The sequence below is a fragment of the Trachypithecus francoisi genome, unplaced genomic scaffold (assembly GCF_009764315.1).
Source record: "Trachypithecus francoisi isolate TF-2019V2 unplaced genomic scaffold, Tfra_2.0 Lachesis_group17, whole genome shotgun sequence".
Lineage (NCBI taxonomy): Eukaryota > Metazoa > Chordata > Mammalia > Primates > Cercopithecidae > Trachypithecus > Trachypithecus francoisi.
This window is the reverse complement of record NW_022681462.1, coordinates 107,763,992-107,785,942: the sequence shown is the minus strand read 5'-3', so window position 1 is coordinate 107,785,942 and position 21,951 is coordinate 107,763,992. Positions and strand designations below refer to the sequence as shown.

The 21,951-nt window shown below is 45.5% G+C and overlaps 1 protein-coding gene across 2 annotated transcripts; it reads right to left on the bottom strand.

The window, feature by feature from the left end:
* Window positions 1-861: 861 nt before the first annotated feature.
* LOC117063054 lies at window positions 862-21,118 on the bottom strand. Of its 2 annotated transcripts, XR_004428704.1 has the most exons (3): window positions 20,882-21,100; window positions 3,712-3,852; window positions 2,006-2,105 (listed from the first exon to the last, which is right to left on the bottom strand). XR_004428704.1 is itself a non-coding variant. In XM_033176831.1 (2 exons), exons 1-2 carry the CDS (start codon window positions 21,030-21,032, stop codon window positions 1,352-1,354), a joined length of 402 nt encoding a protein of 133 aa, XP_033032722.1. In that variant the 5' UTR covers window positions 21,033-21,118; the 3' UTR covers window positions 862-1,351. The 2 variants fall into 2 exon arrangements, 1 of the variants encoding a protein (XP_033032722.1); XM_033176831.1 differs by lacking the exons at window positions 2,006-2,105; window positions 3,712-3,852 and adding an exon at window positions 862-1,602 and having other exon boundaries at window positions 20,882-21,118.
* Between the last annotated feature and the right edge of the window lie 833 nt (window positions 21,119-21,951).

Below are 21,951 nucleotides of genomic sequence, written 5' to 3'. Positions count from 1 at the left end.
GAATGTAAGGACAGAAACTGAAGTCCTCATCACTCTGCCTCTGGTCTTCCTGTTAATAAAAAATAAGTCTGTGTTAATTAGATTTGGAAGATGAGTTTTCCACCCGGGCACTTTTCCCTGAATTATCTTCGTCCACACGAGCGATTCTTTCCAGGGCTGGAGCTCACGGCTGGGCTGTGGCCTGTGCCATCCCATGGAGGTTAGAAGGTGGGCAGAGATGTGCCCGGCTTCCTGCAAGACGTCTCATTATAATGCCACCCCAGGCAGTAATTTGATCTTTTTTTTTCTTTTAAAAGATGAAATTCCCCTTTTATCCCTTTCATTATAGCTCCTCTGCTTGTTAAACCTTAAGGAAAATACTAAAATCTTTTGCCACTATTGTACTATGTGTTTCAAAAAGAAAAATAACAATATACCTATTGCATTAAAAATGTTCTGATCTGATTACAGCTACAAGGTAACAGATATGAAAGAATCTAGTGCTCTCCCCTACGACAATTATAAATGCTGCCTTTTCCTTATTCCAGGAAATGTTACCAAAATTTGGGAACACTAAATTAATACAGTTTGCCCAAAGGTGCTTATGTCTGTCTGGAGGACTGGATAAGTTCATTGCAGTGTAGATAATGCATATCATACAAATTGTGTTCAGAAACCCCTGCTAAAACTAGTCTCACTGTTTTGTGATCACATTATATGAAGAAGTAAATGCTGTATCAAAGATTCCAGGAATAAAACTTGATTATTAAAAACACCCTACACAACCCCTCAGTGTCCAAGGGACATAAAGGTAATGTCAAGGGTACCTGTATATCAACATAAATGTGATTTTCAGATAAGTAATTACAGCATAGTCCACAGTAATATCTGACGTTTTTATTGCTTGAATATTTTTGTAATAAGGAAAAATAATTCAGTACAAATTTACGGTATTTTTACACTAGATTGAAATTAGCATTTTCTAAATATTTGAATTTTCCTGTGGATTGATTTTATCCATTACCCTCTTCTAAAGTATCAATCCAGTGGATTTTCTAGGATCTGAATTTAGCAATAATTGTGTATGTATTTTCACTACGTGGAATCTTGTGTGCATCTGCAGCATGTCAGGTCACTTTAGGCAGGCAGGTAGTTACAGTACTAGTCACTATGGGGTTATTTGTTGACCTCACCGATGCCGTAACGCAGGTTGGCCTGTGTCTGTTTTCAAGGAAAATGTGCGTGCTTCCTGACACTCGGCCTCATCAGCTCCGTGGGGGTCAGTCCTGCCGGGACCCCTGCTGCTGGCTTCATCCTTCTCTTTGGAAGAATTCTCTTTTTCCCAGTGGAACACTCTGCTTTCAGCCACACTTCAGGCCACTGGAAACGCCAGCTCTCTCCGGCCCCACACAGGCCTTTGAGAATAAGGGAAGATGAGCACGGCCCAGTCGCCATGAGGTGAAGGACTGAGCCTTGTGTACCCTCCTTGGCCTTCCCCGGTGTCGCTGTTCAGCAGGGAATGTTCTGGAGTGAGGAGGTCAGAGCAGCCAGTGCCTCCAGCAAGTGCAGCCAGGCGAGAGACACTCACTCTTGTCATCACCATAAACTCAACAGTGCACAGTTCTAAATTTAAAAACAGAGAGTCTACTGTGGTTTGAATGTGTGACCCTTCAAGTTCATGTTGAAACTGAATCCCATTGTGGTGGTGTGAGGACATGGGGCCTTTGGGAAGTGAAGGGATGAATGCCTTGTGCAGGGGCTGGCAGAAGGTGGCTAAGGCTGCCACAGGCCTTCCCCACCCTCCCGGTGAGGACCAGGCACCTGCCCCAAGACCACCTTGTATATAGACAGCAGCCTTCACTGGATACCTGTCAGCGCCTTGATCTTGGACTCCCAGCCTTCAGCACTGTGAAAAATAAATTTCTATTGCTTATAAGTTAGTTTCTATTACTTGTGAATTACCCAGTCTGTAGTATTTTGTTACAGCAGCACAGCGGGACGGAGACACACTCATACTCACCTCAAGCTTAGCAACTGGACTGATGCTCCTTCTCACTTCTTAGTCACCTTTCTCCCAACAGAGTCATCCTATTTCATCTCTGTATTTTACTTCCGTATGGAAGAGCCTGAAAACAATGTCTTTGCTGACATGAACTATGTTATATTTCTTCATGAAAGTTAATATTCTCCACATTCCAAGCCAAGACTGAAAAAGTCACAATTGCCAGGCTTGGTGGTTCATGCCTGTAATCTCAGCCCTTTGGGATGCTGAGGCAAGAGGATCACTTAAGCGCAGATGTTCAACACCAGCCTGGGCAACATAGTGAGACTTTGTCTCTACAATTTTTTTTTTTCAATTAGCCGGGTGTGGTGGTACACCTGTAGTCCCAGCTATTCAGGGGCTGAGGTGGAAGGATTATTTGAGCCCAGGAGGTCGAGGCTGCAGTGAGCCATGACTGTGTCACTGCACTCCAGCCTGAGTGAGAGTGAGACTTCGTCCCCCCACCAAAAAAAAAAAAAAAAAAAGTCAAAATATGAAGCCTGACAGATAGGAAAGTCATTGTTTAGGTCAGTAAGTTAAAGCCCTAAATGCTTCCAGATGGAATAGAGTTTGATGAAGTGCCATGGTTTACAGAGACAGGCCAAAGCCAGTCTGAGGAAATCTTACAGAAGTGACGACTGAGAAGCAGGGAACAGGACCTCAGTTTGATTGTAAACAGTCAAAGGAGGGTGAGCCACCAATTCACCTTTCTGCTCCAATATCTCCTGTGCTTAAGACTCAAGTTTTTACGACCATTGGCTAGACAGGTCTGCATATGCTGCATATCTAAATTTCACTGCAAACTCAAATAAACTAAAATCAAAACCTACTGCTCTCCCCCTAGAACTTACATGCAAGACAGCAAGCAACAAAGACTCTGGTGACTCAATGTCACCATCATTTCCAAGCTGCTCTGGCTCTAGGAAACCTTCACTGTGAGAGCCAACACTTAGCGAATCTCGTTAGACAAAATTCCAGCAACGTTTTCAGCCAGCCTCCCCATTTCACTCCTGTGTGAACTGCATTCAGGCCACACTCTCCGTGCTCAGTCTGTGTCTGGCCCCTAACACCAGCCTTTCTCCCGCCACAGGCTGACCAGAACCTCCCACGGCTTTCCTAAGCACAGTTCTGAGAGGCACCATACATTAAAAAAACAAAACTTCCTTCTTCTGCAGAACAAAAACCAACCTCATACCCTGGCCGATAAGACTTCCACAATTTATAAACAGATTCCTCAAGACATATTTTCCAAGAATATTTTCAATTTTCTGCACAGAAAGCACTTTGACTCTTGCCCCTTCGTTATCAGTGACCAGAATGTTCAAGCGTTTGGCATTTGTTCACGTCTTCCCCCTCTCACATCTTTCAAGTTTTAAAATTCCCGTGCACGATTCCAGGCCACGGCTGAAGGTGCTCCCCCTCCAAGCCCTCCCTGTGTCGTCTCCACCCTGGCTTCCTCCCTGACACCTGCCATGTGCTGACGCCCTTGCACTAGGCCCCAGTGTCTGCCTTCCTCCCCAGCGAGCCTCTGAACTCCAGAGCAGGTGCAGGTCGCTTTGAGCAGGGGTCCTATCAGACACCTGAGTGCAGTTCACCTTGTAATTCATACCCCCGGGAACCCCTGGAGGGCCATGGGCACCTTCATCCAGGAACACTTACAGGGGAGTTTCGGGAGAAACTTCAGAAAGTACCTAAGGGAGCTCCATTTTGTTTTAAAGCCAGCTGGTCAGTTTGCAGGGGCGCAGCACAGCACCGTTTCGGTGACCGAGGCAGTGCTCATTTCCAGTGCCCTCGGAGTCTTGCTTTAGTTCCAAACCATATGCTTCATCAAGCTGTGAAATAAAAGGAAAAGAGAAGACACCCGAAACTTCTTAAACTAACAAAAATTTGAATTCAGAATATGTAAAGAATACCTACAAATCAATAAAAGATGAAATAAAAACTGATGCAAAGTGGGCAAGAATTGCAAACTGTCACTCCAGAGACCAAAATTCATGTGAATCATTAATAATCAGAAAATGTAAATGAAAACCTTGATGAGATGCCTTTTATATCTAATACTGCAACGCTGGAAGGTCTGCCGATGCCAGGCAGTGTTGAACAGACTGTGTGGACGGGCAGCCCAGGTTGGTAAGCCTGCAGGATGCAGCCACCTCGGAGGCTATTTGGAATTGCCTGGAAATGAGCGGAATGGGCCAGGCAGTGACCAGCAATGATCAATCCACGCCCAGGCGTGAGCTCCGCACGTTCTCTGCAGAGCGTGGCTGTCTCTGCTCAGACAGGATCCACCTCTGCCATGCTCTGGCCCAGGGAGGTGGTCTCTGGGGCCCATCACCTTAGCTTCTTGGCTGCTGGACCCCAGACCCATTGGAAGGGAGGCCGGTGGGCGGGAAGCAGCCAGGGTGGAACGGTGTGGATGCTGCCCTAACCTACAGCCACATCCTTCCAGTCATTTTGCTATTAGGATCAACACATACAAAAGGGGAACCTGGTTAAGTTCTCAGGTCACATTGACAGCACCTTTTGTTCTAGTATAAATAGGTGCTGAGAACTGGATGGCACCTACTTAAAAAGGGGAACTGTTTATCTGAAGTTTAAATTTAGGTGGGCGTCCTGTATTTTTATTTGGTAAATCCAGCAATCCTGGCTGCTACCCATTCTCTGAACTCCCAGAACAAATCATTTCTTACCTGATATTCTAGTCGCTTACACGAATTCTGTCACAAGGAAGCAATTTAAGTCACATCTTTGACCATTACAGAGGCTGAGAAGATGAGTCTACGGGGACACAGTGCCTTCCTCAAGTTCTTTTTTTCTGCGCTTAGTCACTGTGCAGGGCAAAAACGCTTTGGAAGAGAGTGTGTGTTGAGCCCACTTTTCACAAAAGATAAATGGACACATAACTGACGGAAGAATCCATTTTTACAAAAATAATACAGGGCTTTAAAATCAAAGTGAAGGTTTGGAAACCCTCATTGTCGCTTGCAACTGAGAGTTTCAGCAAGAGACTGAAAGTATAATGTGGTATTTACATTTTGGGCTTGCTTGACAGAAGTTAACAAAATAACCACAAATAAGAACCTATCACATCTCAGGGCTAATAATGGCTAATAGAATACATGAAATATTATACTTAATATGGCAACGAGTACGGATGCATTTGAAAGTGCTGATATGCAGATGATGCTCTCGGACCACAATGGATTTAAATTGGAAATTAACAACAGAAGGAAATTTGAGAAATCAAAAGTATTTATAAATTGAACAACACATTTCTAAATAATTCATGAGCCAAAAGAGAAATTACAAGGGAAATTAGAAAGTATGCTTTTCTAAATGACAATAAAATCAAAACATCAAAAGTTATGGGACAAAGCTAAAGCAGTGCCTAGAGGAAAATTTATAGCTTTAAATGCCTCTGTGAAAAGATAACGAAGATCTCAAGTCAATAATCTAAGCTTCTGCAGTGAAAATCTAGACAAAGAAAAGCAAATTAAACTGAAGGCAAGTCAATAAAAGAAACAGTAAAGATTAAAGGAGAATTAATGAAATAGAAAAATAGAGAAAATTTGAGGGAGCCAAAAGTTTGTACTTTGAAAAGATCAACAACATTGATAAGCCTTTAGCTTGAAGAAAAAAACAAGACAGGCCAGGCGTGGTGGCTCATGCCCGTAATCCCAGCACTTTGAGAGGCTGAGGCCGGCAGATCCCGAGGTGAGGAGTTCGAGACCAGCCTGACCAACATGGTGAAGCCCCGTCTCTACTAAAAATACAAAAAAAATTAGCCGGGCGTGGTGGTGACACCTGTAATCCCAGCTACTCAGGAGGCTGAGGCAGGAGAATCGCTTGAACCCAGGAGGCAGAGGTTGCAGTGAGCCGAGATCATGCCACTGCACTCCAGCCTGTGCAACAGGGCAAGACTCTGTCAAAAAAAAAAAAAAAAAAGACAGAGAAAAGAAGACATAGATAGTGAAATTGAGGAGACATTACCAGTGACTCCTCTGAAACTAAAAGTTACAAAAATATTCTCTGAACAACATTTTGGGAATAAATTCTATGACATCGATGTAGTTGTCAAATTCCTAGGAAGGAACAAATTAGCAAAATGACTCCAGATATAATAGAAAATAGAAAATCTGAATAAATGTATGGCAAGTAAAGAAGTTGAATGAAGAATTAAAAATCTTCAGACAAAGAAAAATTCAGGCCCAGATGGTCTCACCCAGATAGTAATTTTTTATCAAATATTTAAACATGTAATATCAATATCTCACAAACTCTGCCATTAAATAGAGGAGAAAAGAATGATTAACAACTCATTCTATGATTCAATGAGACAAGAGAGTGTGTGTTGGGCCCACCTTTCACAAGAGACAGATGGACATATAACTGCTGAACGAATTCATTGCATTTTTAAAAAAGTAATTAATACAAGGCTTTAAAATCAAATTAAAGGCTTGGAAATCCTCATTGTTGCTTGCAACTGAGAATTTTAGCAAGAGACTGAAAGTGTACTGTGCTGTTTACCTGCCTATCACCCTGATAGAAAAGCCAAAGGCATAGCAAGAAAGAAAATTACAGACCAATATCTATCGTATATAAGTGGAAAAGCTCTTGACAAAATATTAGCAAACTAAAGCCACACCACATTACAACAAGGCTAAATACCATGATCAAGTGGGAATTGTTCCAGAGAAAATAGGTTGGTTTAAGATTCAAAACTCAATGTAAAGCATCCTATTTGTGCAAAAAGCACATGATCATTTCCATAGATGCAGAAAAAGGACCGAACAAAATGCAGTGCACTTTCATGGCAAAAGCCCTCCACAAACTAGGAACCTAATAAATCAAAAACTGATAAAGAAAATCTAAACACAATCCCCAAGCTGACACCTCGCTAAACGGAGGGGGATGAACCACGTCCTTCTGAGTTCAGGAAAAAGGCTAGGACATCTCCTCTCATCTCCTTTCCAACGTGGTACAGCCTGTGAAAACAGGGCCAAAAGGCGCCCAAATTGGAAGAAAGAGATACACTATTTGTATTTGTAGATATCAGAGTCCTGTACATAAAAAAATCCTGAGGAATCCACAGACAACTATTAAAACTAATTTTTAAAAGCACAGCAAGTTGACAGAATACAAATTAATATGAAATCAATTGTATTTCTATATGCAAGCAATGAACAACCTGAAAAGGAAATTAGGAATGCAATTTTATTCACATCATCCAAAATTATAAAATACTTGGGAATAAATTTAACAAAAGTAGTGCAAGTCATGTGCACTGTAAATTAGAAAATGTCTCTGATAGGAATTAAAGTGACTTTAAAGACATGGAGAGACATTTTCTGTTCGTGGACTGTGAGACTCAACATTGATTTAATGAACAAAACAATGCCCCACCCCACAAGATAACATGTTTGAATCCCAGACACCTCTGAATATGTTACTTGGCAAAAACTGGCGTTGCAGGTGTACTGAAGGATTTTGAGTGGTGAGATTCTCCAGGACTGCCCAGGCCAGGCCAGTGTCACCACGTGGGTCCCTATGGGAGAAAGAGGGAGGTGGGAGAGCTACTGGAAGGAAGGCAAAGGGAAGGGCCACGGACTGAGGAAGTCAGGTGCCTCTAGAACACGGGAAATGCCAGGAAAAAGACCTGCTTCTGGGGCCTATGGAAGGAACACAGCGCTGCCAGCACATTCATTTTAGCCTGGTGAGACCAGCTTTGGACTTCTGACTTCCAGAGCTGTGCGGCAATAAACGTGTGCTATTTTCAGCCATTAATTTGTGGTAATTTCTTACATCAGCAATAGAAAACTCATCAAGAAGACAATTCTCTCCAAATCGATATGGATCCAATGCCCTCTCCATCAGAATTCCACACGGCTTTTTAAAGAAATTGACAATCTTATCCTAATATTTACACGAAAATGAAAAATGCCAAGAATAACAAAATCAATTTTGAAAAAAATAGATAAAGGACTTTAACTTCCTGATTTTGAAGCACACTAGGAAGTGACAGCTCTCAGGACAGGTGGCACCAGTGTGAAGACACACGTGGAGACCAGGGAACAGACGAGAGTCCAGGAACAAATCCCAACATTTACTGTCAGTTGATTTTCTCAAAGGTGAGATTAAAAATTTGTCAAAACATATGAACACGCACTTTACCAAAGAAGATATATGGATGGCTAATAAGCACATGCAAAGATGCTCCGCGTCATTCACCTTCAGGGAAACGCAAATTAAAACTACAATGGGATACCTTCTCACACGCACTAGCATGGTTAGAAACCTGGTTCATTGTATGATGAATAATAGATCACCATCCTTCACTTAAACCACACATAAAAGTAACCTTTTAAAGCTTAAAAATGTAAATATTAGAGGAAAATTATTAAGTGCATAGAATACATACCCAAACATCTTTATGGTATAAGGCTAGTGTAGATTTCCTAAATAAGACTCCCAAAAGCATAAAATTTAAAACTCCAAAGTTTAAACAGGTGACTACATCACAACCTCCAGGGAAAGAGCAGTATCTCAACAGAGAAGGAAACAGGAGCGAGAGCAGGTGAATCCAAGGTGAATGAAATGAATGACCAGCTCTTTTGCTAACTTCCTGATTCATCAATTCTTATCTCACCACAGTATTTCTTCCAGAAACTATTATCAATTCTCTTTCTTGCTATTGCCATTTTCCTTGAGGAACATTCAAACTATTTTCCTAAAAACTGTATTCTTAAAATTTCACTTTCAATTTCAGCACAGGCATCCTGCTGACCAATCTTCCCACCAGGAATGAGAACCACTGGATGAAAGAAAAGGTGTCTTCCAGGCGCCATCTCAGACTCGCCAGGTGCGGCCGCATTCTGGACAGAAGGGAAGCAGACTGAGGCAGGCCTGGCTTTTTGTGGGGTTCTCCCTTTCCGGGCATTTGCTAGTGTGGTGTTAGTTAGGGTTGGAGAGTTCAGAGAGCTGACTTTAAAGACATGGGTGACAGCCAAACCGTAGGCTGAGTTCTGAGCAGACAAACACAGCCGTCCAGAAAAAAATGAGCATTCAGGTTTACTATATATAAACACACTGCTATAAAGATACTACCTGAGCCTGGGTCATTTATAAACAAGAGGTTTAATTGACTTACAGGTCCACATGGCTGCAGAGGCGTCAGGAAACTTACAATCATTGCGGAGGTGAAAGGGAAGCTGGCACCTTCCTCACAAGATGGCAGGAGAGAAAGAAAGGGCGGGAAAGTGCCACACTACAGCCATCAGCTCTTATAAGAACTCACGCACGATCCTGAGAACAGCCTGGGAGAAACCGACCCCACGATCCAATCATCTCCCACCAGGTCCCTCCCTGGACACGTGGGGATTACAATTCAGGATGAGATTTGGGTGGAGACATGGAGCCAAAGCATATCACCAACATGGCAGGACCAGAGGGGCCCAGATTCTGAGAGGATAGAGCTTTCTCGGGTGGGTCTCGAAGCGTGTGCAGCTTTCTCCCTGAACGAAACGTCTGCCGTTTGTAAGTGGCTCGGGCCTGGAAAACAAGAGACCGTGGAGAGCTGCGGTTCAGAGGTCGCCAAACAGTCCCTTGGCTGGGGCTGGCCCATTTGCCTGCCCCTAGGCTGGGGACCATGAGCAGGAGTTCAGCTCCACCTCAGACCAGCAGAAACGAGAGCAGATCTGTGGGTCCTGCCTCCTCTCCGACTGCAGCCAGGACACAGAAATGAGTGCTTAGCCCAGGCGGTCAGCATGCTCCAGCCTGGATTCTCTGCAGCCTCACACATCACATCCAGCCTAGGCCAGAAAGTGCATGCTTAGCCGAGGGGGTCAGCACGCTCTGCCCTAGACTCTCTGCAGCCTCACACATTGTATCTGGCTGCAGCTAGAAAGGGAATGCTTAGCCAAGGGGGCCAGCGTGCTCCGGCCTGGACTCTGCAGCCTCACACATTGTAACTGGCTGCATTTGTTTGCTGGGGTTGCTGCATAACAAAATATCACACTGGGTGCCTTAAGCAGTGGAACTGTGTTCTCCAGTGATTCAGAAGGATGTTCGAGATGAAGGTGGGGGCAGAGTTGCGTTCTCCTGTGGCCTCTTCCATTCGTGGGTGGACAGCAGCCTTCCTGCTGTGTCCTCACGTGGTCATCCTCTGTGTGGGGCTGTGTCCTCCTTTCCCCCAGACATAAGAAGTCACAAGACCCCCATCATCCTGGATCAGCCCACCTGAACGACCTCATTTTCACTTGATTATGTTTTCAAAGGCCCCATCTTCAAATAAGGTCACGTTCTCAATTACTGAGGGTCAGGTGTTAACTTATGAATTGGTGGTCACCATTCAATTCGTAGCACAGCATTCAGTTAAAGATTACCAAGCAAACCAGGGAGAGGACAAAGCAAACTAAAAATCAAAGGAGAGTAGAGAGAGAAGCAATGGCAGGGGAGGCCCATCTAGAGTAGCCAGAAGTGGCTGCAGAGGGGAGGCACAGCGGAGGCTGCACATGGAGCCAGTGGGAGCTGGGGACAGGTGGGATCCCCACCCCTTCCGAGTTGATGGGGTGGGAGCAGGCAGGACACCCATGTCATGACCGCAGATCCAGGCCTCCTGCTCCACAGAGCGGCAGGATCCCCACCCCCATGTGTGCAGCTGCAGCCACCCAAACCACGGCTGTGGACCCAGGCATCTCTGCGCTCTTGGGGGCCCAAGAGTGCCCCCTCTGCCCTCACAGGCTCAGAAGTTCCTGCTTCTGCTGCCTGGCTTCTCACTGCTCTTGGCACCCACTCCAATCTTGGAGAAAAGTTAGGGCCGAGCCCAGACACTGTCTCAGCCTGGCTGGGAGTGTACATGCTCCAGGCAGTGCTGACACACCAGCCCCCTGCTGCCTCAGCCCACCTCCAGACTTTGGGCACCAAGGAGCTTAGGAGGGAAACTGAGGGGAAGCTGAGGGCAGCTCAGGGCTGGCCTGCATGCATCCTTGGCACCTACAGTCTGGGTGCCATGAAGCATGGCAGGAGGCAGACAGGTTCCTGGGCAGAGGGGACAGGTCTCTGGTGAGGCCTCACCTTCAGATCAGGGTGGCCCTGAAGGTTGGGGTCTTGCAAACCAAAGTGAAAACTTGTGGTGTCTTTTTTAGGGCATTCACTTCCTCCCCTCTGAGGCCTGTAAGAGCTCTGGGCTCAACCAGAGCTGAGCAGACATCCGGATGACCAACTTCAGAGAGGAGCAACCCACTCCAGGGCCTCCTCTCTGCTAGGAGCTGGGGAGATGGTGGGATGACCTGCTGCAGAGAGGAGCTACCCACTCCAGGGCCTCCTCTCTGCTAGGAGCTGGGGAGATGGTGGGATGACCTGCTGCAGAGGAGCTACCATCTGCTAGGAGCTGGACACTCATCGGGGCACCCTTGCTGTGGAAAGAAGCTATCCCCTTCTCTGAGCTGTTCTATCACTCAATAAAGCTCCCCTTCATCCTGCTCACCCTCCACTTGCCTGCATACTTCATTCTTCCTGGTCACAGGACAAGAACTTGGGACCTACCGAGTGGCATGGCTAAAAAAGCTGTAATACAAAAGGAGCTGAAATACACCCCTTGCTCACCACATTGCAGGCAAAGAGAAGGAGAGAAGAGCTGCGGCCCTGTGGGGAGCCCAGACCTTGGAGCTCCCCAAGCCAAGGCTGTGACTCCCTCTTTGAAGACTTGCGGTTCTTGGTGTCTTCAGGCCGCCAGGTGCCACTGCATTCCCCAGTGCCAGCCATGGAAGCTGCTTGTGGTGTGCCTAGTTAAGCCACAACCTTGCAGAGAGTTGGCACCCATGCTGGCACCTGGAGCTACCTGCCCAGCTGCAGCAACTGGCATGTCAACTGCACACTGGCTGGACCCCACACTTGCTCATGCACCCCTTGCCGCTCCATGCCTAACGTGCCCTTAGCAGGCATGGGACCCAGGCTAGTTGTGTGAGTGGAACACAGCCTGCTAGGCCAAGTGGGGAGAACCAGCCCAGTGGGCTTGAGCACAACTCAGGCAAAGGTGCCACCAGCCACAGAGATTTCTGGACCAAAAATGCCACACCAAAGACCCTGTAAGAAAAGGACAAGAGAAGCTGATCAGGGAGCACCAGTCTCTGTGGTGAAGAGACGCAGATTACAACGAAGGTGTCCTTCAAGAAGACCAGCCATGAGGTGGAGAAGCCAATCAGACATAAACTATCTTTTTCAAAAAATGCAACAAATGGAAGTTGTATAACTGGAAAATAAAATAATTGCAGCTAAGCACTAAATACGTGAGTATTAGAAGTGATTGAAATAGTCAACTGGAAGGCACATACAGCACAAAATATTAGGTTGGTCCAAAAGTAATTGTGGTTTTGGACCATGAATTTTAAATCATTATAACAGGTTCAAACACATCTTCATGAATCAAAATAGGAACCATTACAGTCAGCACAATTTTTGCCAATGAGAAATAAGTTTGCTTATTCCCATAGCACAAAAATCCATGCTTCGGGATTTGACAAACTCTCGGAAAGCATTTCCTGCATCCTGTTGGATGTGGAAGTGTTTTCCCTGCAAGAAGTTGTCAAGATGATTGAAGAAGTGGTAGTCGACTGGCAAGGGGTCAGGTGAATATGGCGGATGAGGCAAAATTTGTAGTCGAATTCATTCAGCTTTTGAAGTGTTGGTTGTGAGACGTGTGGTCAGGCATTGCGGGGGAGAAGAATGGGACCCTTTGTATTGACCAATGCCAGCAGCAGGCACTGCAGTTTCTGGTGCATCTCATTGATTTTCTGAGCACACATCTCGGGCATCATGGGTCCACTCGGACTCAGAACCGTGGTGGGTCACACCAGCAGCAGACCCCCAGATAGGGATCAGGGCCTTTTCTCGGTGCAAGTTTGGCTTTGGCAAGTGCTTTGGAGCTTCTTCTCAGTCCAGCCACTGAGCTGGTCGTCACGGGCTGTCATATAAAACCCACTTTTCACATATGTCACAGTCTGATTGAGAAATTGTCATATAAAACCCACTTTTCATCACACATCACAGACTGATTGAGAAATGGTTTGTTGTTGTGTAGAATGAGAAGACACTTCAAAAGGACAATTTTTAAAAAATTTTTCACTCAGCTCGTGAGGCACCCACTTATCAAGCTTTTCACCTTTACAATTTGCTTCAAATGCTGAACAACCGTAGAATGGCCGACGTTGAGTTCTTCGGCAGCTTCTCATGTCGTTGTAAGAGGCTCAGTTGCTCTCAATTGGTCATTGTCAACTTCCGATGGCCGGCCACTATGCTCCTCATCTTCAAGGCTCTCATCTTTTTTGCAAAACTTCTGGAACCACCACTGCACTGTGCGTTCGCTGGCAGCTCTGGGGCCAAATGTATTGCTGATGTTGCGAGTTGTCTCCACTGCTTTATGATCCATTTTGAACCCGAATAAGAAAATTACTTGAATTTGCTTTTTTCCTAACATCATTTCCATAGTCTAAAATAAACATAAAATAAACAGCAAGTAATAAGTCATTAACAAAAAAACATAAAGTGAGAAATGTTCATTAAAATGGTATATAGCATAACCACATGTATTTTAAAATGTTTTCCAATGTCAAATGGCAAATTCCGACAACGCAAACAGTGCAATTACTTTTGCACTCACAGGCTGAACACAGAAGAAAAGAGGATGCAAAACATTTTAGGAAATAAAAATAATGGCAGGAAAGAGGATACCAGCACAGAGGTGAAACCAGGCACTACTCCAAGAAGACACAGTGTCGAGAGACCATTCATCCCTGAAAACAGGTTTGAACTTTCTTCTGAGTTCTTTGTAATTTGACTTTTATTATTGCCAACCTAAAAAAGAGACAGAAGGAGAGAGAAAGACCCTCTAAAGAAAAAATATTTGTTTGGGAATTGTGCATTGCAATGGGAGTCAGTGAGTACATTCAGGGAGGTCAAGGAAGACAAGAGTTCTTAAAGAAAACATAAGTTGTTTGGAGACAATTATCCTTGGCTACAAGGGCCAATAGCAAGGGTGGTGCCTGTGTGAGGCTGGACAGGCAGGTGCTGGGCAGACGTCCTCCCAGAGGTGCTTTCTGACTGAGGCCACTGGGGCTTTCGTGCATGGATGTCATGTCTGCAGAGTCTTTAGGTCTTGTTGTCAAGGCGTTCGTGCAGCAGAGCCCTCCCTCCAAGGCCTTCCCCAGCTCGGCTCATCCAGGTTTTAACATAGGTGACTCCACTTTCATTCTGACAACTTTCACCATATTTGAAAAAAAAAGTGTAGACAATAGGTAACATTTGTCGGGCTATTTCACTGCTAGTCAAGACTTCTGGTTTAAGCCCTGACCCCGTCCGTCCGCACATTGGAGACGCTGTAGAAATGGTGCTCACCTGGGTTAAGCCCTGGCCCCGTCCGTCTGCACGCTGGAGACGCTGTAGAAATGGTGCTCGCCTGGGTTAAGCCCTGGCCCCGTCCGTCCGCACGCTGGAGATGCTGTAGAAATGGTGCTCGCCTGGGAGTCACAGGGAGGAGCCCAGCTGTTGTTGTTTTTCACTGATTGCTTAATTTTTGTTATTTTTAATTTTTTGTCCCATGAATGGAAGGGCTGGACAATCTTACAGCTTTTAAATTCTTTGACATTACAAAGTGTTGCGAGTCGATTATATCACACATTGTATATTTTATCCTGACCTGAAAGTACAAAAGAGTATGCTTATTTGCATAATGTATATGTTTAAATTAACAGATGTTTCCATTATATACATTATTTTTTTCTAAATCGGTATTTTTCCATCTTAGTAGCAACATTTTAACTCCAGTAACGAAAGTTTAAGTTTTGAGAACTTGATACAAGAGAAAAGATGCAGGCTATTAAATTTATAATTCATCACATACATTGTCAAATTTAAAAGTGAGCAACTGGTATTTTTTCAATATAGTGTAATTCAGTATAGGATAATTTCAAAATTTGTTATTTTATAGCTAAATAGTAGGAGAGTTAATGTTCTCCATTTACATATGGAAATGTTAGCATGATTTATGTATTTCTAATTATCTAATGATAAATCTTTAGCGTACGCTGCATCTCCAGGGAAATTTATTTTTATCTACTCTCCTATTACAAACACCTTGACAAAGGCCACTTAACACATTTCAAGAAACACAAATGTATTTTTAATGGAAAAAACCCTCTTTGTGACCTTCTTTTCAGAAGAGTCTACTTTTTGAGAATAATTACTCACTTACCAGTGAGAGGATTTAAACTTTAAAAGCGGAAACACTCGAAGATTTAGCATTTGCTAAGCCCGTAAGAGAATGCAGACATTCTGGTGAATCAAATCTCTGGCTGATCACGCACGTGGAGCTTCCAGTTGCAAATGGGCAAGTGAGTAAGTGTAAAGGGGGTGTGCGGCCCTCCAGATTCGTGGAGAAGACGCTGTCTCAAGGGAAGAGACAGTGGAGGGGCTCGGTGCTCCAGGCAGGCCCGGCGACTTGGAAGCTGAGTGGGGCTGGGCTCCGAGGCGTGTGACAGACGCTGAGGCCAGGCCTTTGGCACGTACTGAACCAAGTGAGGTCTGCGGCCGGAAAGGCAGGAAACAAACCACAGGGAAGGAAAGGCCTGGCCACCTGTTCCTGTCCCAGGGCCCACGTGTGGAGCTGTCAATGAGGCCCCATAGGTTATTCTGCCTTTGTGGGAGGGGAACCATCTGGAAAACCTTGTTTTTGGCTTATTGCTCAAAAAAGTTGGTGCTTTAGACAAAGTGGATTAGCTGCCAGTGGGAACTGGCTGTCTCGTAGAATTCAGACAGCTTTGTTATCCTGGAGACTGGAAATCTGAAGTGGGTGTTCTATGATTTTTCACAGCAGGAGGCATTTTATTTGGGTCGATTCCATGTTGTTCAAGAACATCCTGTGCTCTGGTTTTCGCAGCTAGAAGAAAAGGAAACACAGCAAGCAAACAGCTCTTTTCCACGGCTGCTGAAGAGGAATGGACCCGACAGTCAGACGTGGGCTTCTCCCCAGAAGCCCCTGGATGGTCTGCGGTGCTGATGGCCACATGCTGTTAAACAAAATTTACTTTACTTTGATCAAGTGTCTGATTCACAGCTCCGCAGCTCCTATGACAAACTGCAGTGAGGATCTGAATGTGTGGAGATACTCACAGCAGGAGGAAGAAGGATGTGGAAAAAACACACCTGACGCTTGCCACTGACTGGCCGAGAGAACGTGGGACCAGGCACCAGGTCACCTGGCACACACGCAGGCTCCACACACAAGGGACACACTCAGTGTGGACCAGGGGAGGCGGAGGGGCAGGGGGCTCACCAACTGTCACTAATGGCACCCATAGGGGCACCAGGACCTCCATGGCCCAGACATGTGGAGTCAGGAGCTGCAGCAGGTGGACCTGGAACCTGACTTCACAAGGAATGACCCACAGAGCCTGTCCTGGGGGCCCTGGGAGGAGCTGGCATGGGTGGGAATGATGGGCCAGGGTCACCAGCTTGTTCCTAACCCCGAATAGCCTGTCCCGCCGGGCCCCAGGGCTCTGTCTGAAGGAGTCTGACCGAACAGTGAAAGCCCTTGATAAAAGAAAAACTTCAGGCAAATGACGTTGGACGGAGTTTAACTGAGCAGTGATCAGGCAGCCTTACCAGCCAGAGGAGGCTCAGAGACTCCCACGCAGTTGCGTGGGGGAGGAAGATTCATGCACAGGGAAAGGAAAGTCACAGAAATGGATGTGAGGGACAGAGACTGCTGGATGGGTTACAGCCTGCATTTGCCTTATTTTAACAGGGTTCAAACAACTGGCTATGTCTGAGTGGCCAAATCTCGGTGATTGACGCAAGTGCAGGCTACAGTCTGTGTACAATTCCACTTAGGTTATAGCTCACACCGAACTTAAAATATGTAAAGCTTTAGGGCACACTTGATTTGACAACCAGGAGAGGGGGCCCCCTGCACTCCCCCAAGCCCTTGGGGACAGGCCTCAGGTGCCCTCCCTGCTCCCTCACTGGGCCTGACTCTGAGGCAGTCCTGGCGGCTGCATCCTGCACCGTGCTGCCGGCTCCTGGCTACTGTCTTCCCGCCCGGATGACTTTGAATAGCCAGGCATCCCTACCTCTACCCAGGCATCCCTACCTCTACCCAGGCATCCCTACCTCTACCCACGCATCCCTACCTCTACCCAGGCATCCCTACCTCTACCCAGGCATCCCTACCTCTACCCAGGCATCCCTACCTCTACCCAGGCATCCCTACCTCTACCCGGCATCCCAGGAAGCCAGCAGCCCAGCAGCTGTGGGAAACACCAGCCCCAGCAACCTTCCTTGAAAGCTCTGCAGGGGCCGGCTGCTGTAGAGAGCACTTCAGTCTGGTAAATCAACACTACGTTGCGTGGAACGTGGGCATGGCTGCCACTCTGTCCAGGATTCAATGCAGCGGCACTCTATCTTCTCCACTGTTAGGAAAGAGGTGCCTGGAGTAAGAAAAACCATTCCTTTTTTTTTTTTAAAGGAACCAAGGGTCATGGGCTCCCCTTGGAAGCAGCTTGAGGCTCTCTACAGCTGACAGTGGCAGCTGCACCCCCAGGAAGCTGTGCTCACCTGTGAGTTGGGTGGGGTACGTCTAGAATGGGGCTCTGGAAACTGGCTGCTGAGGTGACAGCCCCACACAGCCCCTGAGGTTGTGAACCTGGGTGAGTGAGCCAGGCCCCCTGCAGCTGCCTGCACCCATCCAGCTGTTTCTGGCTCCTTCTCACCCGATGAGTTGGTATTGAACCCAGACCAGTTATGACCTGGAGGGAGGCGGAGGCCTTGACTGTTCCTACAGAGCCCAGCTATGAAGTAATTCTCAAAATCCAACTATTTTAATGTTTGAATGTATTTGAATGTGTTTAATTGGTTCAAAATTTAACATAATAAATAAATAACTAAAATCCCACTTGTCCACTTGTTCACCCAGCAACAGAACTCCCTGTCTGAAGTTAACTGCTTCTTCTGTGTCTTCTAGATGATCCCAGAAACAGTCTGTCCATATGCAACAAATAACAGCAAATAGCCTCCATGTATATATGTACACGTGCCTCTGCACACACACAGTGCACAGGGCATGCTACGTGTGTGTGTATATATATATTTCCCTGTTTATAGACAGGAAGGTGCCCCTACACACACACAGCGCACAGTGCCTGCTACATGTATATGTGTGTGTGTGTGTGTGTGTGTATTCCCGTTTATAGACAGGAAGGTGCCCCTGCGCACACACACAGTGCACAGTGCCTGCTACATGTTCTGCATTACACCTGTGGTATGTTACACACTGTGTGCTACACACTATGTGATACAGCGTATTGTTGAAACTGGAGAATTCCCTGAATTCCCCTCGAAAGATGTACAACAGGAGTGTGGCTCACCTGTTTGGCCGCCCTGCAGCGCAAACCCCTAGCAGGAGCATGCAGAGGGGCAGGGGCAGAAGCCGGGGCAAGAACTTTGGGCTCTTGGCCCTACAGTAGCGTCTAGAGGTGTGTGCATGCAACCCCCATGTCACAGAGCTCTCTCAGTCTGGCTGCCTGCAGATGGCTTCAGTGTTAACCAGCTCAACGGACCTTCTGCCTGATCACAAGGGCAGAGAGCCAGTGTGACAGCCTTCTGTATCCCAAGCTCTTGTCCAGCGTCCTGGAAGAATCGAATCACAAGCGGACTCCAAGGATGAGTGCAGGGTTCTATTGAGCCGTGAAGGTGGCTCTCAGCAGATGGATGGGGAGCTGGAAGGTGGAGGGGCGGGGGAGATCATCTTCCCCTGGGGTCTGGCTGTTGTTAGCGAACTCCTCTTGGTGTTCAGGCCCCTCTTCCCTCCTTCTCTGCCGGGCCACAGTGTTGCTCTCTGCTGCTCTCCACCACTCTCTGCCGCGCTCCGCCGCTCTGCACCGCTCTCTGCCCCTCTCCACTCCTCTCGACATTCAGCGGTTTGTGCATTTGCCCGCTAAGGTCTCGGGTTTATATAGGCACAGGATGGGGGTGTGGCAGGCCAGAGTGGTCTTGGAAATGCAACATTCAGGTGGGAAAACAGGAGTGCCTGCTCTCCCTTAGGCCCGTGGGCACAGGCCCGAGGGCGGAGCCCTCACAGTGCGCCTGCTCTTCTCCACCTGTCCTTTCCTGCCTCTCCTGTATCACCATGACCTACGTGGTGCGCTATGATACGTTGCTTATAACATATTATTTATATCCTGTGAATGTTTTCCAACTTTAATCCTTATATACACAAAAACATATGATGCACACAATCTAAAATCAGGTGTTTTTTAATCACTTAACCACGTATCTTGAAGATTATGCCTTACTAGTGTAGAGTTTATCATTCTTTTGAAAAGAAATGTTATTTTCCATTGAGCAGGTATGGCCTTGTTTATTTATGCAATGCCTTATTGAATTACTCATAAGGTATTTCGGTATTTTATTTTTTAATACATCAATAAATGTACTTTATACATATGTGATAACATATATCTAATAAAATTTAAGACACTAAATTATCAGGTCAAAAGAGTATGAGCGTTTTATCTTTTGTGTCTAATTTTCAATTGCCTTTTATATGTTAAGCTGGTTTGCAATGCTGCCAGCAGCGTGGAAGACAGCACGTGTCTTTCCCCTTCTTAGCCATCCAATTATTCCTAATCCTAGAGGCAGAAATCAAAGTCATCATTCATGATTTCAATTGCTTTCTTATTCTTAATTAAATTAAGCATCCTTTAGCGCATCTGTACTCTGTTTATTGTCTCATCTTTTGGCCATTTTTTCAGTCGGATTATTGGTATTCTTATTACAGAATTGTAGAAGCCATTTAACCATGTAAAAAATGTGCTTTATGATAGCAACGAATTTCATGGTTTGTCCATTTCCTTGGAACCATGTCACTTTTAAAATATTAATCCAATTATAAATTTTAATTGTTCTACTTATATTAATACTTGGAAGCATTTCTCACGCTGAAACCCTAAGAAAACATCTTCATTTTTTTTGGTTTTTTGGTGCTTATATACTTTTCAATTTTACATTTAAATATTTGATTCGAAAACAGTTTATTATGGTATAAACTGTGAGAAAATGATTTAACTACCCTTTTGTTAAAACCACAACCATATTCTTTGCTGCAGATTACAGGGTTCGTTAATACCATGCTTTTTCTTTAAGTTCAAAATTCCAGCTCGGAAGTATTCAGGGCCAGGGTTTATTTTTCTTGTCCCCACAATGCAAACATTTGTGTTATTCAACTGCATAAAGCACTGATAATTAAAGAGAAAGCTTTTGAAACCTAAAGGAATTTATTTTGCTATTTACTAATTTTTATAAATTATTCAGTTGGATAGGATTGTTTCTAAGTTTTAGGTAAAAATTTTAAAAATAAAATAAAATACAGTTAAAATGCTTTGGTTCCTAACCCTCCTTTTCCAGGGAAAGGATCATTGCTCCTTGGAAAAAATGGCTGATTCTATTTCTGGTGAAGACAGGCACAAAGTGAGCCACAGCATCATGTTATACCAGGAAAAAACAAAACAACAAAACAACACAACACAAAACAAGAAAAACCTCAAAGGTAACCCTTCTTCAAAGCCATGGGATGTGTCTGAGATTAGTCACAGCAGCAGAAGAGGAAACTAGCAAGTCCCACAAAGAGTAAAATGAACCATGGTGTTATCCACACTCACAACGGATGATGGAGAGCAGCAGGGATGACCCGTGAGATACTCCACACATCAGGGCAGGTTAATTTCACATGCATGAGTTGAGCAGGGAAGCCAGACTTAAGACTGAACACTGTATGGTCCCATTTGCATAAACAACAAAACAGGCAGAACTAACCTGTGTCGTTCCACGGCCGGGTAGTAACTGTGCTGCCGGTCGGATGGCAGGAGTGGCAGGAAGGATATCCTCGCTGTGGGCCCCACTCCTGGCCCCCAAATGTGCTCAGTTTGCAAAAATCCACGGAGCTGGAAACTTGTGAGATGTGCATCCTTCTGTGTGATGTTTTCTCTCATCAAAACTTTCTCGAGAACACGCAGGACAGAACATGAACAGCTTTCCCTGGAAAAGAATGGGACTGTTTTAACATCAAGAATGAAGATAACCTTGAGGGACTCTAAACACATCTATGGTTTAAATCCCATGAATTATTAATCATTCTCAACAACACCTAAAATCAAAGGAATCCGTGATCACTTTTGGGAGATAACAAAGGATAAAAGCTCGTAATTTTGAAAATGGGAAGAAGGCAAACGCATTGATCCTGCCTTTGGTATAAAAACTGTACCTCAGGGCGAGGAAAGAGTCAACAAGGGGAAGTTTCTCTCCATGGAAATATTTCAGCTAATAAATAAGAAAAGCATTGGAAACATTAAAATACTACGAATGTGCTTCCCACACGCATTAACGCACCTGTGTGGTGATTATCAAGGCTGCTTACATTCAAGCATGAGACACACTGGATACTCCATTGTTCCACAGTGGGGCGGTCCCGGCACAACTGCCCTCAAAGTCCAAGGAAGCTGAGAGGCCAGAGAAAGACGCCAGCAAACCTGGTTTCTCAGAAAGAAACATTTAGTAGGAACTTAGGGACAGAAGCCGTGTCTGCAGCCAGACAAGATGGTGGATCCCTGCCCGTAATCCCCAGGCCCAGGGCCTATGAGCCAGGGCGAAGGGCTGGTTCAGAAAGCATGGGTGGCACAACTGAAGTGCAACATCATCAAGGTTGTCTGGACCCAAGGGCACGATTCACAGTAGATAGTTACTCACACGCAAGGACCAAGAGTGTTACCAGCCACGGGTTCCTACGCTCCCATGCAACAGAGGAGTCACAAGGCCACGGATTCTTACACTCCCATGCAACAGAGGGGTCACGAGGCCACGGATTCTTACACTCCCATGCAACAGAG

What these genes read in the sequence shown, in the direction of transcription:
- LOC117063054 (XM_033176831.1), bottom strand. Translation starts at nt 21,032, where the DNA reads ATGCACATCTCACAAGTTTCCAGCTCCGTGGATTTTTGCAAACTGAGC. An exon ending in CCGGCCGTGGAACGACACAG is followed by an intron (nt 1,603 to 20,881) that starts GTTAGTTCTGCC and finishes TTTTAAATTTAG; the next exon opens with AACTGTGCACTGTTGAGTTT.